Source organism: Rutilus rutilus (genome assembly GCF_951802725.1).
Source record: "Rutilus rutilus genome assembly, chromosome: 8".
NCBI classification, from domain to species: domain Eukaryota; kingdom Metazoa; phylum Chordata; class Actinopteri; order Cypriniformes; family Leuciscidae; genus Rutilus; species Rutilus rutilus.
The window spans coordinates 22,619,809-22,646,025 of NC_140222.1; the positions used below are offsets into that span (position 1 = coordinate 22,619,809).

Consider the following 26,217-nt stretch of genomic DNA (forward strand, 5'->3'; position numbering starts at 1 on the left):
AAGACTTTTGAAACAAAAGCATCACCGTTTCTTAAAATCTCACACTTACTGTTAAGATGACATTGTTGAAATATGAAAAGATTTGAAGTAGAAGAACCGCAAAGATTTTTAATCGTAAGATCTCAAAAACGCAAAATCACTCCTAAAAATAACTGTTAAATCTGATACTTGCATCAGCACAATCTTATTTGTCATGCGTGTCAATGCAGAAAGGATAATCTCTTTGTATAACTTGCTAAACTGTGATGTGTGTGTGAGAGCATGTGTGTGGCGGAACATTTCTCTTCTGTAGAAGTTTCCCCGGATGTCATCGAATACCACAAACACCGAAACACTTAGAATTTTCCGCTGAGTGGGGATCAGACCACCAACACCTCAGTAGATCTCAGACAGTGGGGTTACAAAATGAGTTTATCCCCCACCCTAAAAAAACTCTCTCGGTCAGCCCCCCTAAACCACCTTCCACACAATATTTCCATCTTTCTTTCTTATGTTATTATAACCTATAACTAAAGCATCATAAGCTACAGAGTGTTCTGATTAATTTCTGTGAACATCAATGGAAAATACGATGCTGAATGCCAATAATAATAATATAAAAAAAATAAATAAAGGCAACAATTGTGTAGAGCTAAGATTGCTTAACAAATTAGAATTTTAATTTGTATTTATAAATAAAAAAACGATTTACATAGGCTATATTTTGTTGTTGATGTCATTGTCAACTAGGGCTGCCCCCTAATAGTCGACTAAACGTTAATCGAAGAGAATAGGCTTAGTCGACCAAAATTATTTCGTCAGTTAGTCGCAGAAAAAAAAACCTCCTCATGAAGTGGCGAAGTCACGAGGGACAGATCGTTAAAGGGATACTCCACTTTTTTTGGAAATAGGCTCATTTTACAACTCCTCCAGAGTTAAAAAGTTGAGTTTTACCGTTTTCGAATCCATTCAGCCGATCTCCGGGTCTGGCGGTAACACTTTTAGCATAGCTTAGCATAGATCATTGAATCGGACAGGACCATTAGCATCTCTCTCAAAAAAATAACCAAAGAGTTTCGATATTTTTCCTATTTGAAACTTGACTCTTCTGTAGTTACATCGTGTACTAAGACCGACGGAAAATGTAAAGTTGCGATTTTCTAGGCTGATATGGCTAGGAACTATACTCTCATTCCTGCGTAATAATCAAGAAACTTTGCTGCCGTACCATGAGTGCAGCAGGAATGAGAGTATAGTTCCTAGCCATATCAGCTTAGAAAATCGCAACTTTACATTTTACGTCGGTCTAGTACACGATGTAACTACAGAAGAATCAAGTTTTAAATAGGAAAAATATCGAAACTCTTTGGTCATTTTTTTGAGAGAGATGCTAATGGTCCTGTCCGATTCAATGATCTATGCTAAGCTATGCTAAAAGTGGTACCGCCAGACCCAGAGATCGGCTGAATGGATTCGAAAACGGTAAAACTCAACTGTTTAACTCTGGGGGAGTTGTAAAATGAGCCTATTTCCAGAAAAAGTGGAGTATCCCTTTAACGACGGGTCCTTGTGGTAAATACAGTATGACGGGCAGCTTATCCATCGTCCTTAAAAATGGCTTATTATCATTTGAAACATGTACGTTGTAGAAACTTTACATAACTCTAACGTTAACCTAGATAAATGTTAATAAATGTGCTATTATTAGGCGCATATCCAAGTGTTTGTGCGGATTGTGGAAGCTTAAGTATTAGCCGGCGCGATCAGTTGCATTTTTCCTGATAACAACGGAAATCAACTTAAAAATACTATGTCGTTTTTGCTCATATAGATAATAGAGTAATGCGTCATTCAAAACTGTAAAGGGTCTACTTTGTTTTTGTAAACTCACAATAAAACATTGTGCTTTTGTAAAATAAAGAAAACAAACAGGATGCGCTTTCTGCCGTCTCGGTCTCCGTTAACTGGAGAGCACGTCACAAAAATGAACCGAAACTCATAGTATATAGGCTGCTTGCCTCACAGACATGAGAAATATAGAAAGCTTGAAATGTCTGCTTTTAAACGAACCAAAATAAATACTCTAACCAGTTTGAAATCCGTGTGAAAGGTGCATTATCTAAATGCGCGTCCACTATACAGTGGAGATGGCGTCAATTCCATCTTTGCAGCCAACACTGACTCAAATCACTAGTTTATTAATAAAAAACTAAAATGGCTCCTTGCTTTTTATTTCCGACACATTCATAATCATTATTTTTGCAAGCAAGCTTGCTATTGGTTATATATTCTTCCCCACAGTTTGCATTTAAATAATTCAATTTATATAAACGTGCAATTAGTCGTCTAATGGTGTGAATGTACGACTAGCCTACTAGGTGACTAAAAAAATCTTTAGTCAGGGGAAGCCATATTGTCAACTTTATGGTATTTTACAGCAAATGTTCTTGTAATATGGCCAGTAATAATACAATATTTAGCCCACTATTTGTTCCATGTGTATTTGTTCTGTTGTCATTTATGCACTTACAAAATTGGGAATATTCCAATTCAGTCAAATTTTGTGTATATTTTGAACCTATGCAGGTTATGGTATTTTCAACACACTTCAATGCTCAATTTTAAGTATATTTTACAAGTAAACTTTACAAGTAATTATACAAGTAAGCTTAGTGGTTCTCAACTGGTTTTGCTTCAGGACCCAGATACTACATTCAAGTCAAGCAGCAGTCGAAATCATCAAAACGCACTGTTGGCCCTTACGAGTGACATTTTACAGGTAAAACTGCATACATTGTTAAAATTTACAAGAGTAATATTTTACAAATCACATGCACACCTAAAATTTTGCTTGTAAACATCCAATGCAAATCTTTCATTGGATGTCAAGCGGTAGCCAAAAACAGTTTCTTACAAGACACTGTTGGACCTATCAAGCAACATTTTACAAGTAAAAAAATTAAAATGCATATATTGTCCAAAAAAAAAAAAAAAAAACGCATGCCTTTTTAAAATTTCACAAGCAATTTTTCCCCCAAATTACATGCACACTTAAAATTTTGCATGTAAACAGCCAAGGCAAAGATCTTTAAAGTCGCAGCCCAAAACATTTCCATACAAGACAATGTTGGACCTGACAAATTTCACGCTTAATTTTTTTTATGACTGCATATATACCTAAAACTTTGCTTGTGAACATCCCATGCAAAACCAGTTGAGAACCACTGAGCTAGAAGAGAAGACAAAGATGCTAACAGACCAACAGGATGTCATTCATGCTTTCATTCATGTGTCACCTATTACACCTGAACCAAAGCCAGCTTTACAGGACCATCCAACCCTACTGCAATAAAAACCATTCAACAGAATAGACTTGCATGACACATCAATTTTCACATGTAAAAGGGCTTTTCATCCAAACAAGCACATTATCAGAAGAATACCACACAGATCTTGCATTACAGTCTGTTGAAGAATGCGCACACACACACACACTCACACACACCAGGGGGACAGAACAGTAGATGATGTCACCGACTCAACCAGGGGAGATGCGTAGTGCCCAGAAAACAATTAAAACAAACCTTATTGCACCAATATAAGGTCCTCTCTGGATCCAACTGTATGCAAGCAGATTATTTGCATGCAAAGGATGAGAGCTGGGGTTATGTAATGATGTGGCAGAGAAAATAAGGCACAATGGGAGCAGCTGAGATGTACAGATGTGACATAAACCTTAAATAAACACTAAAGCTCTAATTTATCTCACATGACAGCTGAAGGATCTCGAAAAGAGGCCATTGAGAGGGTTGCCAGGTATCAAGAACAGAACGAAATACACTATGCATTCAGTCCATGTTGCCTGGCTGCACACACACCACAGACACACTTGCATGCATTTGGGCATCGTATGGATGGATTATCTTGACATGCAGCAGAAATTAAACCCGGGACGTTACATAAAGGCATTTGCATGGCATCCGAAGCAACCTGTCCCTAAAACCAGCGTGCAAGGTGAATGCACGCTTTATGCCTCTGCCTGTGCACCATTTCAGGGATCTGGAAGCTTGCATTGGTTGGTTTGGTTGCTATGCAATGGGATAAAAAAGGAAGACAGGACATGCATGCATGCATGAATGGTGACACCAATACAGAAATACAACCATAACGCATGCTTACCTTCATATACAGGTTTAGGAGAGTCCAGTGAATTGAAGATGATCTTGACTTATGATGAAAGGAGAATAGGAGGAGGAGGGGGGGTGGGAGAGGATAAAACGGCAGCTCATCTGCAGGAAAATAACCACATTGCTGTAGATGTTCACATTACATTCAATTCAAGGGGCCTCTGGCACTGTAAGAAATGATCATTCCAAAATGGGGACGCGATCCTGGCTTCTTCTGGGCGCGGTGCATTAAATAAAAGCCTCAAACGCAATTGCAATCTTTTCTGTGGCTGCTGGCCGGGTTTAGCTCTATAATCCTGCATATGTCTCTGTATTGCCGCTACTGGCTGCTGCGGCTGCAACGTGCAGCGTTAACATGGCGCAACCGCACACGCCCCGCCTACATTCTCATAGGTCTGACGTGAGGGCGTGGCCAAGACGCGGGGCGGGGCCTAGAATGCAAAGGTTCACTTCTCAGATAGAAGTTGGGAATCATTTGTGTACATTTAGTTTAAAACAGGCTTAAATGCGCAATTTAGTTGTGACATGGAAATGTGTGATGGAATATCATAGGAAGTAGACCAAATATTTTACAAACTAGCCCCTACATACTTAAAGGGATAGTTCAACCAAAAAAAAATTAACATTTTGTCATTACTTATTCACCCTCAAGTTGTTCCACATTTTTCTTCTGTTGAACACAAAAGAAGATATTTTGAAGAATGTTGACCAGTCACCAGCCATTGAGACTTCAGTGGCTACCGTCAAATGTCTGGTTACCAACTTTCTTCAAAATATCTTCTTTTGTGTTCAACAGAAGAAAGATTTGGAACAACTTGATGGTGAGTACATTTTAATTTTTGGGTGAACTATCGCTTTAACATCACCATCTTCTCGTCTAAGCTTGTGTGTGTTTGTAGCGCCATCTTCTGGAGAGGATGTATTTATGTCTCATTTCCAAGGTGTGACCTGAATCTGCACTTCTAACATAATTACACCCCATTAGCACTTTATTGAAGGCAGCAACTCTAGATCGAACTCTGTCATTCTAAAATGGAAGGTTCAGGCTCCTATGATCTTTTAAAGCAGGTTTAGATGACGATCAGGGTTCAAGAGAAAGCCTGACTGTTACTAGGCAACCATTATGAAGTCACAGAGCGATTTTAGAACACATCACTGCTACAGATCTGTTTCCAGCATATTCTCCTGTAGTAAATTACATAATTTGTTTGCGTACAAATGAGCCGGAAACTAAAATGTCTCTTATCTTTAACTCAAAGAGCGTGGGCTGGGGTAAATGCATCAACAGCTGAATCATAGCATCAGCTCGTCAGTTTGAAATGAATGAATTTTGTTGGATAGACTATAAAGTATATTTGAAATTTGGTATTAAACCTTAAAATATAGTATAATGAAAGTTACAAAAAGTGGGAGTCTTTTTTACATGGTGCCTTTTTTACTTGGTGTACCTGACTTTTCTTAACCTAAGGGCCTTCAGACGTGTAAAATGGTCTCACTTCTTTCGGTGACATGAATTCTTGATATTATTCTGTATGATATTTAGAAGAAAAAATTGTGGTTTGATTTACTGGGATTGGATTAGAGTAGAAGATATTTTAGGATGTGATATTATTGGTTAATATTGCTTTCCCAGCCCACAAGGCCTTGATGACATCAGCAGAAATTAAAAGTTGTTTCAGAGGCGGAAAAAGTTGTTACGTTTTGGTAAACGACTGTAAATGCAGATAAAAGAGTAGCCTACATAAGATAATATTGTTTTACACTATTAGTTTTATATTATATTTTCATTTTTATATTTAATTTTTTTATAACTATTATAATTATCGATCAATCTATTGGTTATTATTTGGTTTTGAATAAAAAAAAATACTTTTCATTTATTGAATGTAAAATATGTGTTATTATTATTATTAATAATATTTTAACAACAATAATATTTTGTAACCTTTTTTCTATAAAAATTTTAAGTGACATCCGCCTACTTAAAACTTGTAAAACTTGCTCCCTTCCCTCTTTTAAGATAATATACAGTCAATTAATTATTGAATCTGTCTTTTTGCTATGTATTTAATTTGTTTGTCTAATATAACGAGTAAAACAAATCTATAAGGTAAAAATAAAAAGTACTGAAATAAGGAATTGACTCATGCGAGTGCTTCCAAACTGAGCTCTGACAGCGGAACGTACCAAACCCGAGAGGAAGAGGGGTGACCAACTAGCTATTTTCCAGATTTATTCTTGATATATCTATCTAAAATTCAAATTATCCATTTTTAGTGAACAGTATTTTTTAAAATAAGCAGTAGCACAAATAAGTATCGTCAAGTATTTAAAATAAGTTTGATATTTGTCAAAGAGCTGACCGGTTTCCCCCTGTCAGAGCTGTAAATCAGTGTAAAGTAACTGTGAGCGCTCTCGATGTGTGAGGAACTGAAAACGGCTCTCCGCGCGGCCCGATAAAAAGCCACTGCATCCAGTTGTATAACAAATAGACAAACGTTTCCGCGTGAGTATTTACTCGGTAATGTCGGCAGCAACATCTGTGGAAACGGATCGGGCTATTGGCATATGCTGTCATCTTGTGATAAGGTAATCATTTTCAATGCATATAAATGCATGCTGATTGCATCTATCAACAGGACGAAGGAATACAGTGGTCTCTATATATTAAACGGGCGTTTTAAGATGACACCTGATTGTTTCTATATAGATATGCATGTTTTACCAGTTGAATCATGCATTTATGCATTATGCATGAACATGTTAAGTGATCAAATTGGTGAATTGCAACGTTAAGCGCTGCACACACACACACACACACACACACACACACACATCTTAAAATGCAGGATACTGCATGATTTCCTTTTTGCCAGGAAGATGCTTTCATTGCAGGGTAGTTTCATATCATGGAGATCATAGATATGCACATACCTAAGATGAAGCCTAATGGGTAATGCATTAGGCAACCCAGACAGAATGATCAAGGTGGGAGTATTGATATATGCATAGCTCAGAGTGCTGAAGCCATGCACAGATATGACAATATATCACACATCATGCACAAATATACAATTTAATTTTAGTTGAAAAGAGACAGTACAGTTGTATGATTGAAAGTAGGTACAGTGTGTGACATGGTTGTTTTTAGTAGTGATAAACGGAAGGCCGATTAATCGAGCGATTTTTTTTAGCGACGCCTAGCGTCTATTTCGAAAATATTGCGAATTGCGCACGGTTTCAAATATTTTTAAATGTAATAAAAATAGTGAATAATGTATTATAATTAAAATGTTTATCCTTTAAGTAAATATTTAATTAAATATAAACAAATATTATTTGCCATTGTAAAATTGTAATATTTACATCGGCTTCTTTATCGTGGCGACAAATTAAAAAATTGTTCCTACGACTTGTTCATTTGTTACCTCGATTTGAGTAAATCCTGGCCATGTTGGACTAATTCGTTCCCTGGTTTTAACTAAAACAATTATCAAATTGTGCGCACGTTTTAGTCAAATGAGGGAACAAATGATTATATCGTGCGCATGATTTAGTAAAACGAAGGAACAAATTATTATATAGTGCACATGATTCACTTAAAAACGAGGGAACAAATGAGTAAAACGTGCTGACGTATTAGCATTAGTAAGTTATGGAACGAATTCTTAATTTGTAGCCGCGATACACATAATTTGTTCCCGCATATCATGTGTGGGGCTCCGTAATACAGAATGTCTTAGTATGTGATTCACAAATGGCCTGTTTTAGATCCAGGTGGTTTCACCATCCTTAAGAAGTGGAGTCATATCCCAGATGATTTCAGAAAGGAAATCCTGAACTTCCCTCTATTGTGGTTAACAGGAAGAGTAACTGGAAGAGATGTGTAATACTGACATCTGACATCAGGGGTAAAGATCCAGCAGTTTGGGGTGTTTCATTCTGAAATAAGAGATTGTGTTTGTGTTTTTGAGGTTGCTCACTGTATTTCAGAAGCTTTGACGTTGGTTTGTACAGTTTGAGCTCACTGGTGGTAAATCTGTCTGGGGCTTTCTTGTTGTTGGCAGTTTTGAGCCGAGATCACACTGCAAAATCACAGCGTGGCAATCCAAGTGTCTCGTCTAGACCGTATTTCCTGTGTGTGTGATGATCTGGTTGGTTGTCTGGGAAAAGCCTTCTTCTTTATGCCAATATAGAGTCCATTAGTGGCATTTCAGACATTAAAAGTCTGAATCGCTGTTTCTTTTCTCTTAAAGAAACAGCTCACCCAAAAAAAATGAAAGTTCGATCAGCATTTATTCACCCTCATGTCGTTCTTAAACTCGTAAAACCTTGAGATGTTTTGAAGAATGTTCTGGTTGTTTGAGTCCGAATTTTTTTTTTTTTTTTTTTTTTTTTTTAACGAATCAATGTACAAAACCTTCGTTCATGAATCATACCTTTCAAGTTCTTGATATTATTCTGTATGAATCAGAATATTTTGAAAAAAAAAAAAAGTGCTTTGATTTACTGGGATTGGATTAGATTGTGAAAAGTAGAAGATATTTTAGGATGTGATATTATTGGTTAATATTGTTTTCCCAACCCACAAGGCCTTGATGACATCAGCAGAAATTAAAAGTAGTTTCAGAGGCGGAGAAAGTTGTTACGTTTTGGTAAAAGATTGTAAATGCAGATAAAGGAGTAGATAAAATAATATTGTTTTACATTATTTTTGTTATATTTTCACATTTTTTATATTTTTACATTATTATTATTACAGTTTTATTATTATCATTATCAATTGATCCATTTGTTATTATTTAACTTAAAAAAAAATGTATTTAAATTTAACTAGATTTATACAATTGTTATTGTTGTTAAATATATATAATTTTTTTTTTTTTACTTTTTTCTATTAACATTTTGTCAGATAACAAAGAAACTCCATAAAGGCACTAGTGCAAATACAATTTATCATACTGAATCATTTCAGCTAATTACATAATACAGATTAACGTCTTATCAACTGTATATACATAATATGCATTTGTATGCTTGCCTGGCAAATCGACAGCAGCATCTCTCATCTGACACCATTTTCTCTCTATTGCAGGTGTAGCTGTCTCCATGGCGACCAGCGTGGTTCCCGGGGACAACCTGCCCACATATAAGCTGGTTGTGGTGGGAGACGGAGGCGTGGGGAAAAGCGCTCTCACCATACAGTTCTTCCAGAAGATCTTCGTCCCTGACTACGACCCCACCATCGAGGACTCGTACCTCAAACACACCGAGATCGATGGACAATGGGCCATTTTGGACGGTGAGCAGTTCAATGCGATGCCAACAGAGGGCAGTGCAGCTCAAGCTAAAACTAATCAGTTTATTTTATGCACTAGAAGAAATCATGAAGTAGTCATTTCTGACTATTAAATATTTCTATGAGCACAAAACATTAATCACAAAATGATGAGTTAGAGTTAAAAGAGTTTAAACAATTGAGGTACACACACATCTTTATTTAAATGTTACACTCCCTTACCCCTAGCCAAATCTAAAGGGACGTAACACAGTTAAATAGAATAAAAGGAAATCTTTAAGATATTTGGAAATGATAAAATATTTTACTTTTAATATATTTAGAGTCAAAAGTTGCAACAAAAAAAAACGAAAGAAGAAAAAATAAAATATTATGTTATATACCACAACTGCATTATATTCAGAGTTATTAGAGTATTAGCATTTATTTTTCTATATTACAATTTTCATTATAGATTAAGTTTTAGTAATTTGTCAAGTGCTTTTGTCAGTTTTATTAATTAAACCTTTTTATTCCAGTTATTTGCCATATTTTCTATTACATTTTTCAATTAATGAAAATTAAATTTCATTTTCATTTAATACATTTTCATTTCATTTTCTATTATATTTTTCAGTGTTAATTCTATTTTAGTCGTTTTAATTTTAGTTAACATTAACCACAATGATTAGGCTATATTATGAATAAATAATTAAATGTACCATGTGTAATACGAAGAGACGTCGTAAATTAAGATGTACATTTAAAAGTTTTTTTATTTTTTTTTACATTTATGCATTTAGCAGATGTTTTTATCCAAAGCAACTTGCAAAATGGGAAAAATATTTCCTTTCATATTTTTACCTTTCAATATATTTTCATTATATTTTCAATATGTTTTCACTGTCATTGTTATATTGATAATTCATATTTTTTATATATATATATATATATATATATATATATAAATAAATTATATTTAATATGTTATGATAAGAATTATATAATTGTAAAATACTTTCTTCTATCATTATGTATTTGTACATCAATAATTTGTAATATCAAATATTAAAAATAAAATAGTAACTAAACTAAGTAAACAACATGCTTTTATTACAAAAGAGGACAAAAATTATTGGACAAGTTCGGTATTTTACACTTCAGAAACGATCTGAAAACAGGGCTTTAAGTGTAAAATACCGAACTTGTCCTTTAATTTAATAAGCATTAAAGTCCCCCTGTGGTGAAAATCCAGTTTTAATGTTGATATACATATATTTAATAAAGATATACTGTTCATGCTTGTGACGTAGAGAACAGGGGCAATTTTTTCACTGCAGTTTTAAGGAGAAAATATACTGAATTTGCACACGGTTTGTCTGAAAAACAAATATTAAAAACACCACATAGACATATTAACAACATTAAAAACTTGATTTTCACCACAGGGGGTCTTTAAAAAAATATATGAATGAAGTAAACAACAGTGTGTATTTGTGTGATACTGCAGTTGCGATCTGTGTGTTTGTGTAGTTCTGGACACGGCCGGGCAGGAGGAGTTCAGTGCCATGAGGGAGCAGTACATGAGGACCGGAGACGGATTTCTCATCGTCTTCTCAGTCACTGATAAAGCCAGTTTCGAACACGTGGACCGTTTCCACCAGCTTATTCTGAGAGTGAAGGACAGGTACCAACACACATCAGCACACAAGTTTTTTCCTTTGCATTTTTCACGTACAGATATCAACATTGTCAGTTCACACTGATCCACGAAAACGACTAAAAACGCTGTATTATTCATGCCAGGCCAGTAGATGGCGATGTCACTTTGTAAAGAAACACTACGCTCCTATAGACCTTATGCGTCAGAGAAACAAGGGCGCCGCCATCTTTAGAATATTGTCTTTTAAAGGAACACTCCGACTTTTTGGGACTTTAGCTTATTCACAGTCTCCCCCAGAGTAGGGATGTTGCGGTGACGGATTTTTTCCACCGGTTAATCGACGTGTAAAAAAAACGGTAATCCCGGTCACCGGGGTTGCGTGTCGGGGATTTCGGGTGGCCGAAAATGCGGACGTGCACACGTCTCAATTTACTTTCACTTTAATTAGCGGCAATTCAGTAGCATTTGTTTGAATTAATCATGGGTTAATTTATTTTATTCTTAATAAAAATACACAAAACAATAAGACACTCGCTTGTATTACACACATCTTTATTGCAAAATGAATAATAACTTAACACACCATGTGAAAACTAAACAAAAGCACTTATGAAACACCTTAAAGTGCATTTATTAACAAAACGAACCACTGCACACATCGTGCAAGTATCAAACAAGAAATTATATATATAAAAAAAAAAATCACTATTCGTTAAATAAAGTGCCTGCCTTTTTCAGCAAAAAAAAAAAAAAAAAAAAAAACACCGCACAACCATCGAATATGAAACGAACGAACATCAAAAACTTCGTTAAATAAGGTAGTCTACCCGAATAATCACTGGACACTTAAGTGCAAAAAAAAAAAAAACTAATATAAAAATTAAACCCACGTTTGCATTTCTCTTTGAAACCAGATCTTCCGCCATCCTTTGCCAGTTAGCTCGCCTCACTCTCCTCAAATGATCAATGAAATCGGACACCTGCTGCTTTACTGCGGCGCTCGTTCCGCTTACGCTAAATTACGAAGGCACGTAGTCACTAACTGAATTAAGTGCTTTATTACTATAGGCTAAAACTTCAACACGATGGGGACGGTGCCGGTGGTTAAGTGCTATGACCGGTAGGTGGGTTAAACACCGTGTATCACCGGTAACACCGACTATCGCAACAAGCCTACCCCAGAGTTAGATAAGTCCATACATACCCTTTTCATTTCTGTGCGTTCTGTAAGTGTTATTTGACGCACCCACCGCTAGCCTAGCTTAGCACAAAGACTGGATGTAAATGGATAATGGTAGCATACTAATCCCAATAAGTGACAAAATAATGCAAACATTTTCCTATTTACATGTTGTGATCTGTATAGTCACAGCGTGTACAAATAACAAGGCTATATGAGACAGAGACCATTTTTAATCGTATAAATACTGGGAACTATATTCTCACTAGGCGTAGGAGCACAGCTAACGTTACTTGGGCGGAGTGATTAGCGCAGCACACGAGACGCCCTGTGGTGAGGAGGAGAGAGTTCGCTCAGAGTTGGAGTAATAGAGTCAGTAATTACTAGATAGTAAATTTATAGTTTACAATCATGGGTGTTCGCTGTATTGTAAAGAGCTGCGACAATAAACAGGGGAGACCAGGTAATACCATGATGTTTCATAGAATTCCAACCAAAAACGCTGACCTGATGAATCGATGGCTTCTGTAAACATCATCAAGAAGTATTTTGTTTGCTCTGAACATTTTACTATAGACGACTATTTTGAAAAAATGCAAGTTGCCACACGGACCATGAAACGTGTGCTAAAGGATGCAGCCATCCCATCGATAATAAAGACAGGACAAATTGGATCACCTGTTGCTGCGGTAAGTGTTCCGTTATGTTTTGAGATGACTAACATTAGCCATACTGTAACAGTGCCATGCTGTAATGTAACCTTAGTAGTGACACTAGTACGTGAATAGGGGCTCCGTGTGTCCCCTTTATTGTTATTATTGTGTTGTCATGAACACACTGTATCGCTCAATAACAAATGAGCGGCGCTAAATGTAACTCTTAGGACTGTAACATTCAACTTGCTAATGAACAGCTTCCAAAGTTTGTAACTCCTCGTCTGTGTATTCTGGCTCAAAACTTTATGGTTCTGGATCTTGGTTTGATACACAGTAAAATTCCTCTGACAATTCCTCAAAGTCAGCCATGATCACGAGTCACGTTCGCTACTAGCTAGTTAGTCACGTTTGTTTTGTTTACGGAACCATCAACAGGGCGTCTCGTGTGCTGCGCTAATCACTCCGCCCAAGTAACGTTAGCTGTGCTCCTACGCCTAGTGAGAATATAGTTCCCAGTATTTATACGATTAAAAATGGTCTCTGTCTCATATAGCCTTGTTATTTGTACACGCTGTGACTATACAGATCACAACATGTAAATAGGAAAATGTTTGCATTATTTTGTCACTTATTGGGATTAGTATGCTACCATTATCCATTTACATCCAGTCTTTGTGCTAAGCTAGGCTAGCGGTGGGTGCGTCAAATAACACTTACAGAACGCACAGAAATGAAAAGGGTATGTATGGACTTATCTAACTCTGGGGGAGACTGTGAATAAGCTAAAGTCCCAAAAAGTCGGAGTTTTCCTTTAACTTCCGCTCTGTATATTTCTATGGCATTGCTGTCCAGGAGTAATTCGCTTTTGAAGTGGATTTACTTAATGTAAAGTTAACGAAAGTTATCATGAGGACTGTAATGTTTAAAGCAGATGACTAAACAAATGTCAGTCGACCGGGAAGATTTTAAAACGAGCCGTTCATTCATAAATACGCAAGATCGCTGTGAGAATACAGACCGGAAGACAAAAGACAACGAGCTCAGCGCTGAAAAGGGGCGGGGCTACATAAAGTCTATAGACTGAATATATAATACACCTGCGCATGACGTCACCGTTTTCATAAAGTAAAATTTTTTGTTGTTTACTCAGCAGGGCTCCAGACAAAAAAAATCCATTAAGGCGTCAAATAATTTTTTTAAGATCCATATAACAATAAACTTTTTTAAATCTCATTTTATTAGGTCAACTCAACAAATGATGTGATAGGCTACTGGACGGTCACGGAACGCGCACATAACATGCACATTTTACAATCACAACGTGTCGATCTCAAAAAAAAAAAAATCACTCAGAAATTCATATTTTTATTAATATTTTTATTGCTCTTTGAAACCCGTTTTCAAACGTTTGTGTTTTCAGGCCCCCAAAACGCCGGTCGTGTAAATGAACGGCCAAAACGCATTAAAGTTTTCTGTTTTTAGTTGAAGCTGTGATGAGTAAACGGCCCCCTGACTGTGTGTCTTGATTGTGCCTGTGTCGCAGGGAGTCGTTTCCCATGGTTCTGGTGGCAAATAAAGTCGACCTGGTGCATTTACGCAAGATCACTAGTGAGCAGGGACGAGAGATGGCCTCCAAACACAGCGTGAGTGAAACCGGTGACATAATTCTGAATGAACCCGAGTATTCATGTGAAAATCATATGGTTTATCATATCTACTGGGATTTGATTGGATTGTGATAAGTAAAACATGTTAGGAGATGATATTATTGGTTAGTATTGTTTTTCCAATTCACAAGGCCTTGATTACATTAGCAGGATAAAAAATAAAGTTGGTATGTTTTGATTAAAAATTCTGAAAAATAATTATATTTTTACATTACATTATTATTATTGATCCCTTTGTAATTATATAATCTTATTTAATCTTTTGAAAAATATTTAATAATATATTTTACAATAATGCAGACCATTAAATATTTCACAGTAAGACCAATGACATTTTTCTACATTATTATTTTTGTTTACATTATATTGTTATTATTTAACCTTTTATTTAAATACGTTTTTTAAATATTTTACAATATTGTTTCATAATGCTTGCAAACCATTAAATAGTTCAGAAATGTTAATAAAGAAATGTTTATTATTAAGAAAGAGTCAATTTTGCTTTCATGTTGAATCTTTTTCATTTTCTTATCAGACATGTTATAATAATAATAATTATTATTATTATTTATAACCATCATAAATCTTTTAGAATCATATCACACCAATTTTTAAAAATATGTTTTACAATATTGCAAACCAATAAATAGTTCACAAGAGGACAATCAATGTTTATTAAGAAATAGTCTATTTTATTTTCATGTTGAATTTTTTATTCATTTTTTCTTATCAAACATGTTCTAATATTTTAATACTAAAAACAACAACAATAATATAATTATTATTAATAATACAAAATCTTATTTAATTACAACAAATCTGCTCTTATAGTTGTATTTTTACATCTTCATCACATTAATCAATTAATTTGTTATTAATTAATCTTTTATGCAATATTTTACAGTATTTTCTTACAATAATACAAAACAATAAATAGTTCACAATAAGACGTTTAAGAATTTTGATTTCATGTTCAATTTTCATGTTCAATTTTTCTTACCAGACATGTTCTATCATTATACTAATAATACAAAATCTTTTTTTAATCATGTCACATCTACTATGAATAATTTTTGCTATTGTAATTGTGTTTTTGTCTTCATCACAGATCACGTATATTGAGACGAGTGCAAAAGATCCGCCCATGAATGTAGACAAAGCGTTTCACGAGCTCGTCAGAGTGATACGGTGCGTCGAAGTTTACATGTTACGTCTAGTTTGACCCCCCCTTACGCTACAAAGCTAGCTACGCGTTAGCATTCCCGTTCGTCTCAATAGCATTGATGTTGATCTCTGTTCACAGTCAGCAGATCCCAGAACGGGGTCTGAAGAAGAAGAGGAAAGCCAAATGGCGGGCGGACAGACCGTCGGGTTCCCAGAGGCTGCACTGCGTCTTACTGTGACCGCACACCCTCTATCTCTGGGCGTCAATGCCGCGATGATGACTCCAAGACTCGGACTGTTAAAACACACACACACACACACACACACACACACACACACACACACACACACACACACACACAAAGCTATGATAATATCCAGGAACTAGAGAACACAGATTCAATATTCAATATAATGTGGAATTTCAGGCAGTTTTCATGGGATTTTAATAGCAGGTGAAAAATGACAGGATTCTAGCGCTGTTCACTCATGTTATTTCTCAGAGAACAATTCAGAGACACACTTTCTGAGGCCTTGTTTTGTATTGTGTTTCTATATTTATTGTGCTGAATTCTATATTGTTAAGTGATTGTTAATACAGCGTAATGGCTTTGAAAACGGTCTGTTCTTGGAATAGACGTCCGTACTGATCAGAATAACAGTTGCACAACGGGCATATATAGATGCAATCAGAATGGGGGGAGGGGCAAATACTGGTTACCATGGGTACCATATTTTTATGAATAAAAATAGAATAGAAAGATACATTTCCAAAACACTGCAAAAAGAAAACAAACAGAAAAACAGCAATAGGGTTACGCGCATGACAATAAAATAACACAATTACATTCAAATTTTCAATGAAATTATATCATTTTTAACTATTTCAACAACATTTTACCAAGTGCTCACATTGTCTTGTACCATATATGGTAAGGTAACATGATGTCATCCAACAAACATTTTTCTGTTGCATTTTCTTCCCGTTAAAATATTACTCCCATCTTTACAGTGTAACTGGCTATTTTAGAAAAACATTATTTTATAGTTTATTTTAGTCAATTGGATGGCAGAAAAAATACTAAAATTAAGTGCGTTCATGCCATGTTGTAATTACATTTTGTAAAAAAGCGTAGCCATAGAAACGCAGAATTCCGAGGACGTGAACAGCTCCGAACATAATTTCACGTATTACGGTATTACAGATTACGGTAATTACAACATGGCGTGAACGCAGCAATAGTTTTCAGGATTTTCTTTCTAAAAAGCGGCAAACCTGATCTTATGGGAAAACGTGACTATGTTACTAGGTAACGCTTTTGTATGAATTCGTACAATGTAAATCGTACAAAAAACGAATTTTTTTTAGAAAGAAAGCAAGCATGAAGGCCCACCCTAACCCCACCCCTAAATGTAACCGCCACCGGGGCGTAATCAGATGATACAAAAACGTACGAATGAGATAGTACGAATTAATACGAATTAGCCACCAATTTGCCAATAACGTAAAACAGTTACGAATTGCCATGAGATTGTTGCGTATTCTTCATTTTCCGCTTAGAAACAATACATAACTATGGTAACCGGAATTCGTTCACCCGGCGCTAAACCACGCCCCCAATGTGTGATGCGCTGATGTTCTTACATCAGCTCCTCTTTGACGATTTACGATGTTATTATCAAGATCTGTAAGACATCAGCCGATTGTAGATCAAGACTATCACGATGAAAGTTTTGTACATTTAATGCCTGATCTCAATTACGTTGCCATAAAACTGAGTCAATCAGTAATTGCACAAAAACGTTACAGTGTTACATTGTGTCTTTGATGCTTTTGTTACATCGTTACAATGTAACATTCTACATTGTGACATCAAGGAACATTACGAAGTCGTTAGATCAAGGGACCCGTTCCGCTTTGATCTTGGGTTTTTCTTTTTTCGCTTGTCTTGAATGCATCGTCACTTTATTTTGAATGCGTTTTCGCTCGTTTCAAAGTTCTCATTGATGTTTTGAATGTATCGTATGTTACTCTATACGCCAGTTTTGCTTTTTGATGTTTCAAAAAGTACAGCTTTAGTGTTTAGCATATTAAAGGAACATCGTCCAAGTAGTTTGTTTTGTGATTCGTCTGCCCTTGTTTTTCCTACGTGTTATTTTAATCTTACGAAAGCAGATCTGTTTTGTTTCAAAGACTGGATGTCCTCCTGACATTTTCAATTTTGTTTGAAACTTGGTGCAAATTTTGTGGTTCGGTTATTACTGAATTTTTTTTTTTTTTGAATTTTTTTTTAAAAGTAATTTATTATATAAATTCTATGTATTCTGTGATCATGTTTGTATGAAGATGAAGTTAATTAAGACCAATTAAGGCCAAAAACATGCTCTGAAAAAAGAAGGGATTTTTTGCATCAGGAATATTGTAAGAATTTGTAAAGTGGAATATAAACATTATAATAAAAATCGAATAAATCAATCAGTTGTCCACACATCTTTTAATTTATTTATTTTATTTGAATAAATGCGGCATGATTTAGTTGTTCAAAAGCTGAACTTAATTCAATATTGTAGTTTATTTTCGGTTTTGCAGGAATTCTTTTTTTTTAACTGAAAGAATACAGATTTGTTTTCTTTGAGAAACTAATTCCACATATATACATCTTAATTTAACAATTGCTATTTAATAGTAACTGATTATAATAAATAAATGCACAAATAAAATAGCTTAATTTATGCTTTACTCTATTATTCTTTACTATTTATCATTCTATAATTCCCTTTGTTTATGTTATGCCTTTTCAGCCACACAGTGGCGCTATTTATTAAGGAACACTGCGGAGTTCATAAAAAGTGTACACCACAAGTTCAAGAAAAACAGATCCTTTAACTACAAAAATCTTTATTCTTTACCTTCTTTATATGAGAGGAAATCAGTCACCGGATATGAAACACGTGTGAACACATAGGCTATGCCTATTAATATTCATAATTATTAGAACAACAATACCGCACAATTCACCCAAACACAGTAAGTGAACAGAAGGAAGTGCTGATAATTTACAAGAGGAACACTGAATAATTGCAATGCCCCGGTGACATCAAAAACCATTTGCAGCACTTTCTGAATGGATTTAGAGTACGGAATAGTAGTGATTTGCTGCTGTTATTGTGCTGAAGTCCCACAGTCATTGTGACAAGAGGAATAACAGCAATTCAAGGTCAACGTTCCTGTGTAGCCCTGCATCATAAAGAGATATTTGTATTCGCCTCACTGCATGGTCACCTCAATATCCAAATATATATCGTTTTAATGTCTTTTTTTCTGCATGTATTGCTTCCTCAGGACTCATTACTGATGGAAGAATTTTAACATTTAATCTTCAAACTGTTCCATCAATTGAACCAGCTTTCAGACATCAAAAATAGTGTTAAATTTGAACCAACCAAAGGGATCTGTCCCCAAATTTGTGGCTCATAAATTTTACATTTGCCTTATAAAACAACATCACTTAAAGGGGACATATCATGCTAAATCCACTTTTTTAGCCCTTAAATGCATTTTGTTGTATATTTGGAGTGTTTAGAAGTACAGAAAAGTTGAAATTATTCTCTTCAGGTGCTTCGTTGATATCTTTATATTCTGTTTTGGTCATATTTTTCAACCTGTTCCGATTTTTCTGTTATCTATGACGTTTTTTGAACTATTACGTCACAGTATTTGCAGCGGAACTGCCAAATAAGGACATTGACTTCCGGCCCAACACTTCGAGCAATCCGCCATTTTTATTTCTCGCTGCAATTTTGTAGTCCAAGCTAAAGGATGCAGAAGTTACGAGAGGGTAAGTTAAAATGTTCGGTTGTTGGATGTAGTAACCCACACGCATCATTACATCGTCTAATGTAGATGAACTGCCGCTTGTGACAGGGCGCATGTTTAACTGAAAGAACGAGCAGAGAGAGCGAGAGACCCGGTCGCGCGCGCGCACTCTCTCTCTTCGGAGCCAGGCGAAAGTGTAAACAAGACTTCACCGTCTCCAAACTAGACGCTGTCTTGCTCTCTCTCCCTCGCACATATTAATCAAAATAAATCGACACGGTGGTAAAAGGTCGGAAGACCAAAGTTTCATGTGTAAATACAGTAACACACCATTGCGATACATCCATATGAAGACGTTGTTCTACAGGTTCGTCGTCTTCATTTTCATCTCGCTCCGGCTCCGACTCTGGCTCGAACATGTAAGGCTGGCTGGACAAGTCTTCCCTTGTTGACACTTTTTTGAATAAAAAGTTTCTGTGCCGCTAGATAATCGTATCTCTGCTATCAAACTACAAAAATGGCCGAATGGGGTGGAGTTGAACCTCTGCAACCTGGAGAGGGGGCGGGGTATGAAGTGTCTCAATTGTATTTAAAGAGACCGCACCAAAATGAGTTGCTCTCAGACGCACATCAGAAAAGGGGTAGAAAAGGGGCCTGTGGAGCTATAATAATGAAGAATTCAGACCCAAGCATTGCAGTTCCGCTTTATATAGACTACAAATGTATGATTTATATGTAAAAAGGAACAATTTAAAAGCATGATATGTCTCCTTTAAAGGTATAGCGGAGGATTTTCCTGAATTTTAGAAAAGAACCGCCCTCTCCACTTTTTGAAAAAATGCACATGCGCAACACTCTACCTGCTCCCGAGAGGGAACGCCTATTAAACGTGTGCACGAGAGAGCATGCATGAGCCTAGTTCTCCTCGTGCACGCTCTGTTTACAAGTTGCTGTTGGCATGCCTCATACAAGCCTACTTTCCTTTACCTGTCGAGTAGTAACTTCGCGACTGAGGCATCAGTGGGAAGCCCAACCTGTGCTTTTAGCGCACGCCAGCGTGTGAAATATTCTCCCAAAAACACTCTGGTCTTGTTTCTTTCTTCAGAGGCCTTTCTCTTCTTGTCATACAATTCGTAGACACTTTTTCTCTTGCGACCCTCAGACATTTTGAAAAAACCCGGTGAGAACGGGCGAGCTTCAATGAATGGCTGAAACCGTAGCTCACCACACACATACACCCGAAAGTGCGCATGCGCAGAAAGCGAAAACTACCTAGGGACGAGCACGTACGACGGCCTTACGTAAACATATCACCAGAATGATTGACAACTAGGAGGACCAATAGTCTTGATGATCCACCCGGAAAAAGAAAATCCTCCGCAACACCTTTAAACTGCAAATCTTTTTAGTTTCTCGGCATCGTACAAACCATCATGAGAAGATAAAAATGTTTCTGCAAAGTTCATTCAAGTTAAATTGTGGAGTAACATTACAAGTTAAACTTACAGCTGGTTTAAGTCGACAAATCTAAATTGCGTTCTGTGGTAATCGACGACAACAAACAGCGAGAACGTATGTCTGCAAGATGTCTGTCAAAGATCTCTTCATCTGGAAAGCATCTGCTGTTTACTAACATCTGATAGACGTCTTTAAGATGTCAGTTTTACATACATTCTAAATCATAAACATCTTAAAGACATTTTCTAAATGTCTTTTTGACATCTGACAGGAAACGTCCTATAGACGTATTGCAGATGAGCAAACACTCTAAAAAATAAGTCTTCCAGATGTAAACACGAACATCAAATAGACGTCTCCGTGATGTACGTGTGCTTATGTTGCTTCAAACCTGTATGAGTTTCTTTCTTCTGTTGAACACAAAATAAGATATTTTGAAGAATGTTGGTAACCAGACAGTTGACAGTTGCCATTGACTTCCATATTTTGTTCCTACTATGGAAGTCAATGGCAACTGTCTGGTTACCAAGTAGCTACCAACATTCTTCAAAATATCTTCTTTTGTAGAAAGAAAGAAACTCATACAGGTTTGGAACAACATAAGGGTGAGTAAATGATGACATCATTTTCATTTTTGGGTGAACTATCCCTTTAAAGGCACACTATGCAGTTTCCGTTTTTCTCAAACAGCGCCCCCTAGAGCAGTGGTTCCCAAACCTGTCCTGAAGGCACCCCAACACTGCACATTTTCTTTGTCTCCCTAATCAAACACACCTGATTCAACTCATCAGCTCATTATCACATGGGTTAATGAGCTGATGAGTTGAATCAGGTGTGTTTGATTAGGGAGACAAAGAAAATGTGCAGTGTTGGGGTGCCTTCAGGACAGGATTGGGAACCACTGCCCTAGAGTCGCTGTGGAGTACTTGATGGGTACCGAAACCGGGTATTAAACGGGCCCCGGTGCTGAATTATGAAAGACCGCTGGATCGATAAGCTTGGACATTATCGGTTCTGCTGTCGGTACTGGAGAAATTAAGAAAGTACACGTGCTATTTATTATTGCTATTAAGAAATTATTATCTTGCAAATTTAATCTCGCCAGCGTACGAACGTAGAGTTTTGTCTTGTCACGTTCGTTCTACGTCACGACGCTTCCTACGCCACGTCCTACGTCATATGCCAGCATCCATCTCCGTGAACGCGCGTCGACCGCTACCGGAAGCCAGTTATTTTCGTTTATAAAGTTTTAAATATGTATATTTTTACGACAAAACCGCACGGATTACCCTCAGAAGGCCTTCGTTTATCCCCCTGGAGCCGGATGGATTACTTTTGTCAAGGATGCATGCACATTTTGGGACTTGGAGGAGGTGGACCCCATAGCTTCACACTATAACCACTGAAAGATCTAAGACATTTTCTAAAATAACTGAAAATGTGTTCGTCTGAAAAAAGATTGACATATACATCTCGAACGGCTTGAGGGTGAGTAAATCATGGGTTAAATATCATTTTTGGCCGAACTATCCCTTTAAGAGAGAGAGAGTGTGTGTGTGAGAGAAAGAGTGATCTTTCAACACAACAGCCCTGCTTAATGAGTGACGATGAGGACAGAACTAAACATTCAACCGGTTACACTTTAGATCTTTGATATTAAACAAATTTTATTTTAGATTTAGATTTTGGCTTCCAATGATTATAAAAAAGAAGATATTTGAGGTATAACCATTAAAAACTAAAGCCGCAGTCTAGCGCAACTTCCTTCCCTTCACAGCGGTGCGCTGTCATTTCTCCCTAAAACCCTAACGTAACGTCAGAATCTGCACGATCGGTCTTTTGCTATAGATATTTATTTTACATTTCAAAATATAAAGCAATATTAATTATGTTCTAAATAAAAAAAAAATCCTTTTTTTAATATAACAAAAAGAACCGATAAGAATACCGTTAAAGTACCGGATCGATAAGGAGTATTGGTAAGAGTAGTAATACCGTTAAAACCTTAACGATACCCATCCCTAGTCGTAAATACCACTCACGCAGAGCCGTCTCTGCACTCTTCCGACCGCGCTTTCTTCGTTTTCTTCGTCAACTCTGCAATGATTCACGTCTGAAATGCGTGCTATGTCTTCCATAGAGGCTGCTTCATATGTTGTTGTTGGTACAAATCTTCGTTTTTGCAGTTAAAACGTTCGAGACAAGAGAGCAATGGTCAAAATTGAACGACATCATGTGCTATGTGTCGACTAGTGATTCTGGCCTAATTGGTACAGAACTCTGAGAATGATAACACTGATAATGATGTACTATACAGTCAGACCAGAGTTAAAAGAAAAACAGAGGGCTCATGGGTATTCAGACGGTCTTTTCTGACAAATAAGCCTTCAACGAGATCAAAAAATGTGCAGTGCAACTGATTTTCTCTTGAATTTCCACTTTCCGTTCAGGGGGAATTGGACTGCAAAGAACATGGGTTTCTTTTGTAAGTTCTTTAGTAATGATGCAGTCCACTGTCAGTCTGTTTCCAGTTAATAGAAAACCTGCGGGCTTATGGGTAGTTTTAGTACACCTCTCCCATCTCTTTCCTGGAACTTTTGTTTTCTTCTCTCTCAACTTCTCATTATTGGATTGGATCTCTTTAGTCAAGCTCCTCTAACACAATCTCATATCAGTTATTCCTTCAGAAAGACAAGACAGAGAAAATCAATCACCCACAATGCATTGCAACATAACAAATGGAGCATTGTGGGAGAACATCAATACGGTGTGATTGAGTATTGTCTATCTGAATATGTGATAGTTCGCTGACTACACAATCTTTTATCATACCTGAATGATAGGGACGTAATGGTAGAACAGCGAGACAAATCTTGTTCCCTAAAATTGCATTGTGGGCAACGTGAATGGCATCTAATGATAGTGTTAGAATGAAGAGACAGGGACATTCGGAGCGGGAACAGTGTAATGAGACAGCCAGAAGGCCATTGGGATGGATATACACACACATACAATGAGAAATTAAATGAATGGTTTACACAAACATTTTAATTCTGTCTTTATTCACCTCATGTCGTTCCAAACCTGCATGACTGACTGACTCTTGTGAAAAACAACAGGGGGATTAATAAAATGAACAAATAACCGCTCTAATGAATCCATTTCAAAGATCCATCTGACTGATTCTAACTTTCATGAGTTTGTGAGACAGTGATTTGGTTCACCGGCATTCATTGTTGTGAATCGGTAGTGAGCTGTAGCCTATGTTTTTGATCAACTAAAAGGAACCTGTGTAAAGTCTAGATTCACTCGTCACTGGTACACTCTCAGAAAAAAGGTACAAAAGCTGTCACTGGGACAGTACCCTTCAAAAGGGTTCCAATATGTACCATTTAGGTACTAATATGTACACGTTTGGTACCAATATGTACCTTTGAGGGACTTAAATGCACTCTTTAGGTACAAAGGTGTACCGCCACAGTGACAGCTTTTGTACCTTTTTTTCTGAGAGTGTAGCACTGGATGTTTATAATTCATTTGTTCGTGATTCAGACACTGATTGCGCTGTATGTTAACGCGTAGGCTACAAACCGCAGGGACAACTCACTAGAAGGCGACGCATATTCTTGCCATGCCATCCCTGATAACATACAGTAGCCTACATTGTGGAGATGTCGATTATAAGATAAAAGTCGAAATTATGACAAGCCATATTTATGTGATGAAAAGTGGAAATTATTATATAGCCTAAGTCACAAGCTAAGTCATAATTTTGATAAGCCAAGACATTTTTATAAGTTAAAAAGTCGAAATTATGACAAGTGAAAAGTCAAAATTATGGCATACTAAGTCATAATTACGAGATACAAAGTCGAAATTAAGACAAGCTAAATCCTATGAGATGAAAAGTCGAAATTATGATATAGGCTACTGTCATAATCATGAGATACAAAGTCGAAATTAAGACAAGCTAAATCCTATTAATGAGATGAAAAAAGTCGAAATTATGATATAGGCTACTGTCATAATCATGAGATACAAAGTCGAAATTAAGACAAGCTAAATCCTATTAATGAGATGAAAAAAGTCGAAATTATGATATAGGCTACTGTCATAATCATGAGATACAAAGTCGAAATTATGACAAGCTAAATCCTATTTATGAGATGAAAAGTCGAAATTATGATATAGGCTACTGTCATAATCATGAGATACAAAGTCGAAATTATGACAAGCTAAATCCTATTTATGAGATGAAAAAAGTCGAAATTATGATATAGGCTACTGTCATAATCATGAGATACAAAGTCGAAATTATGACAAGCTAAATCCTATTAATGAGATGAAAAAAGTCGAAATTATGATATAGGCTACTGTCATAATCATGAGATACAAAGTCGAAATTAAGACAAGCTAAATCCTATTAATGAGATGAAAAAAGTCGAAATTATGATATAGGCTACTGTCATAATCATGAGATACAAAGTCGAAATTATGACAAGCTAAATCCTATTTATGAGATGAAAAGTCGAAATTATGATATAGGCTACTGTCATAATCATGAGATACAAAGTCGAAATTAAGACAAGCTAAATCCTATTAATGAGATGAAAAAAGTCGAAATTATGATATAGGCTACTGTCATAATCATGAGATACAAAGTCGAAATTATGACAAGCTAAATCCTATTTATGAGATGAAAAGTCGAAATTATGATATAGGCTACTGTCATAATCATGAGATACAAAGTCGAAATTATGACAAGCTAAATCCTATTTATGAGATGAAAAAAGTCGAAATTATGATATAGGCTACTGTCATAATCATGAGATACAAAGTCGAAATTATGACAAGCTAAATCCTATTTATGAGATGAAAAAAGTCAAAATTATGATATAGGCTACTGTCATAATCATGAGATACAAAGTCGAAATGATGACAAGCCATATTTATGTGAAGAAAAGTGGAAATTATTATATAGCCTAAGTCACAAGCTAAGTCATAATTTTGATAAGCCAAGACATTTTTATAAGTTAAAAAGTCGAAATTATGACAAGTGAAAAGTCAAAATTATGGCATACTAAGTCATAATTACGAGATACAAAGTCGAAATTAAGACAAGCTAAATCCTATTTATGAGATGAAAAGTCTAAATTATGATATAGGCT

At 36.1% G+C, this 26,217-nt stretch overlaps 2 protein-coding genes across 6 annotated transcripts in view; one reads left to right on the forward strand and one right to left on the reverse strand.

Moving 5' to 3' along the window:
• Positions 1 to 4,547, reverse strand: part of ptpn4b (protein tyrosine phosphatase non-receptor type 4b) — a 37,265-nt gene extending 32,718 nt beyond the window's left edge. For 4 of the 5 annotated variants that reach the window (XM_084415616.1, XM_084415615.1, XM_084415614.1 and 1 more), the window contains exon 1: positions 4,159 to 4,547. The gene's annotated coding sequence lies outside the window, so the exon portion shown is untranslated. Of the gene's footprint in view, positions 1 to 49; positions 254 to 4,158 lie in introns of those variants that run through there. The other variant, XM_084415613.1, reaches the window with a different exon arrangement.
• Positions 4,548 to 6,580: 2,033 nt separating this feature from the next.
• Positions 6,581 to 16,546, forward strand: mrasb (muscle RAS oncogene homolog b). Its single transcript, XM_084416851.1, has 6 exons — positions 6,581 to 6,755; positions 9,262 to 9,468; positions 10,978 to 11,131; positions 14,487 to 14,586; positions 15,719 to 15,798; positions 15,914 to 16,546. The coding sequence occupies exons 2-6, from the start codon at positions 9,276 to 9,278 to the stop codon at positions 16,011 to 16,013; spliced, it is 627 nt and encodes a 208-aa protein (XP_084272977.1). The 5' UTR covers positions 6,581 to 6,755; positions 9,262 to 9,275; the 3' UTR covers positions 16,014 to 16,546.
• The last annotated feature ends 9,671 nt before the right edge of the window (positions 16,547 to 26,217 follow it).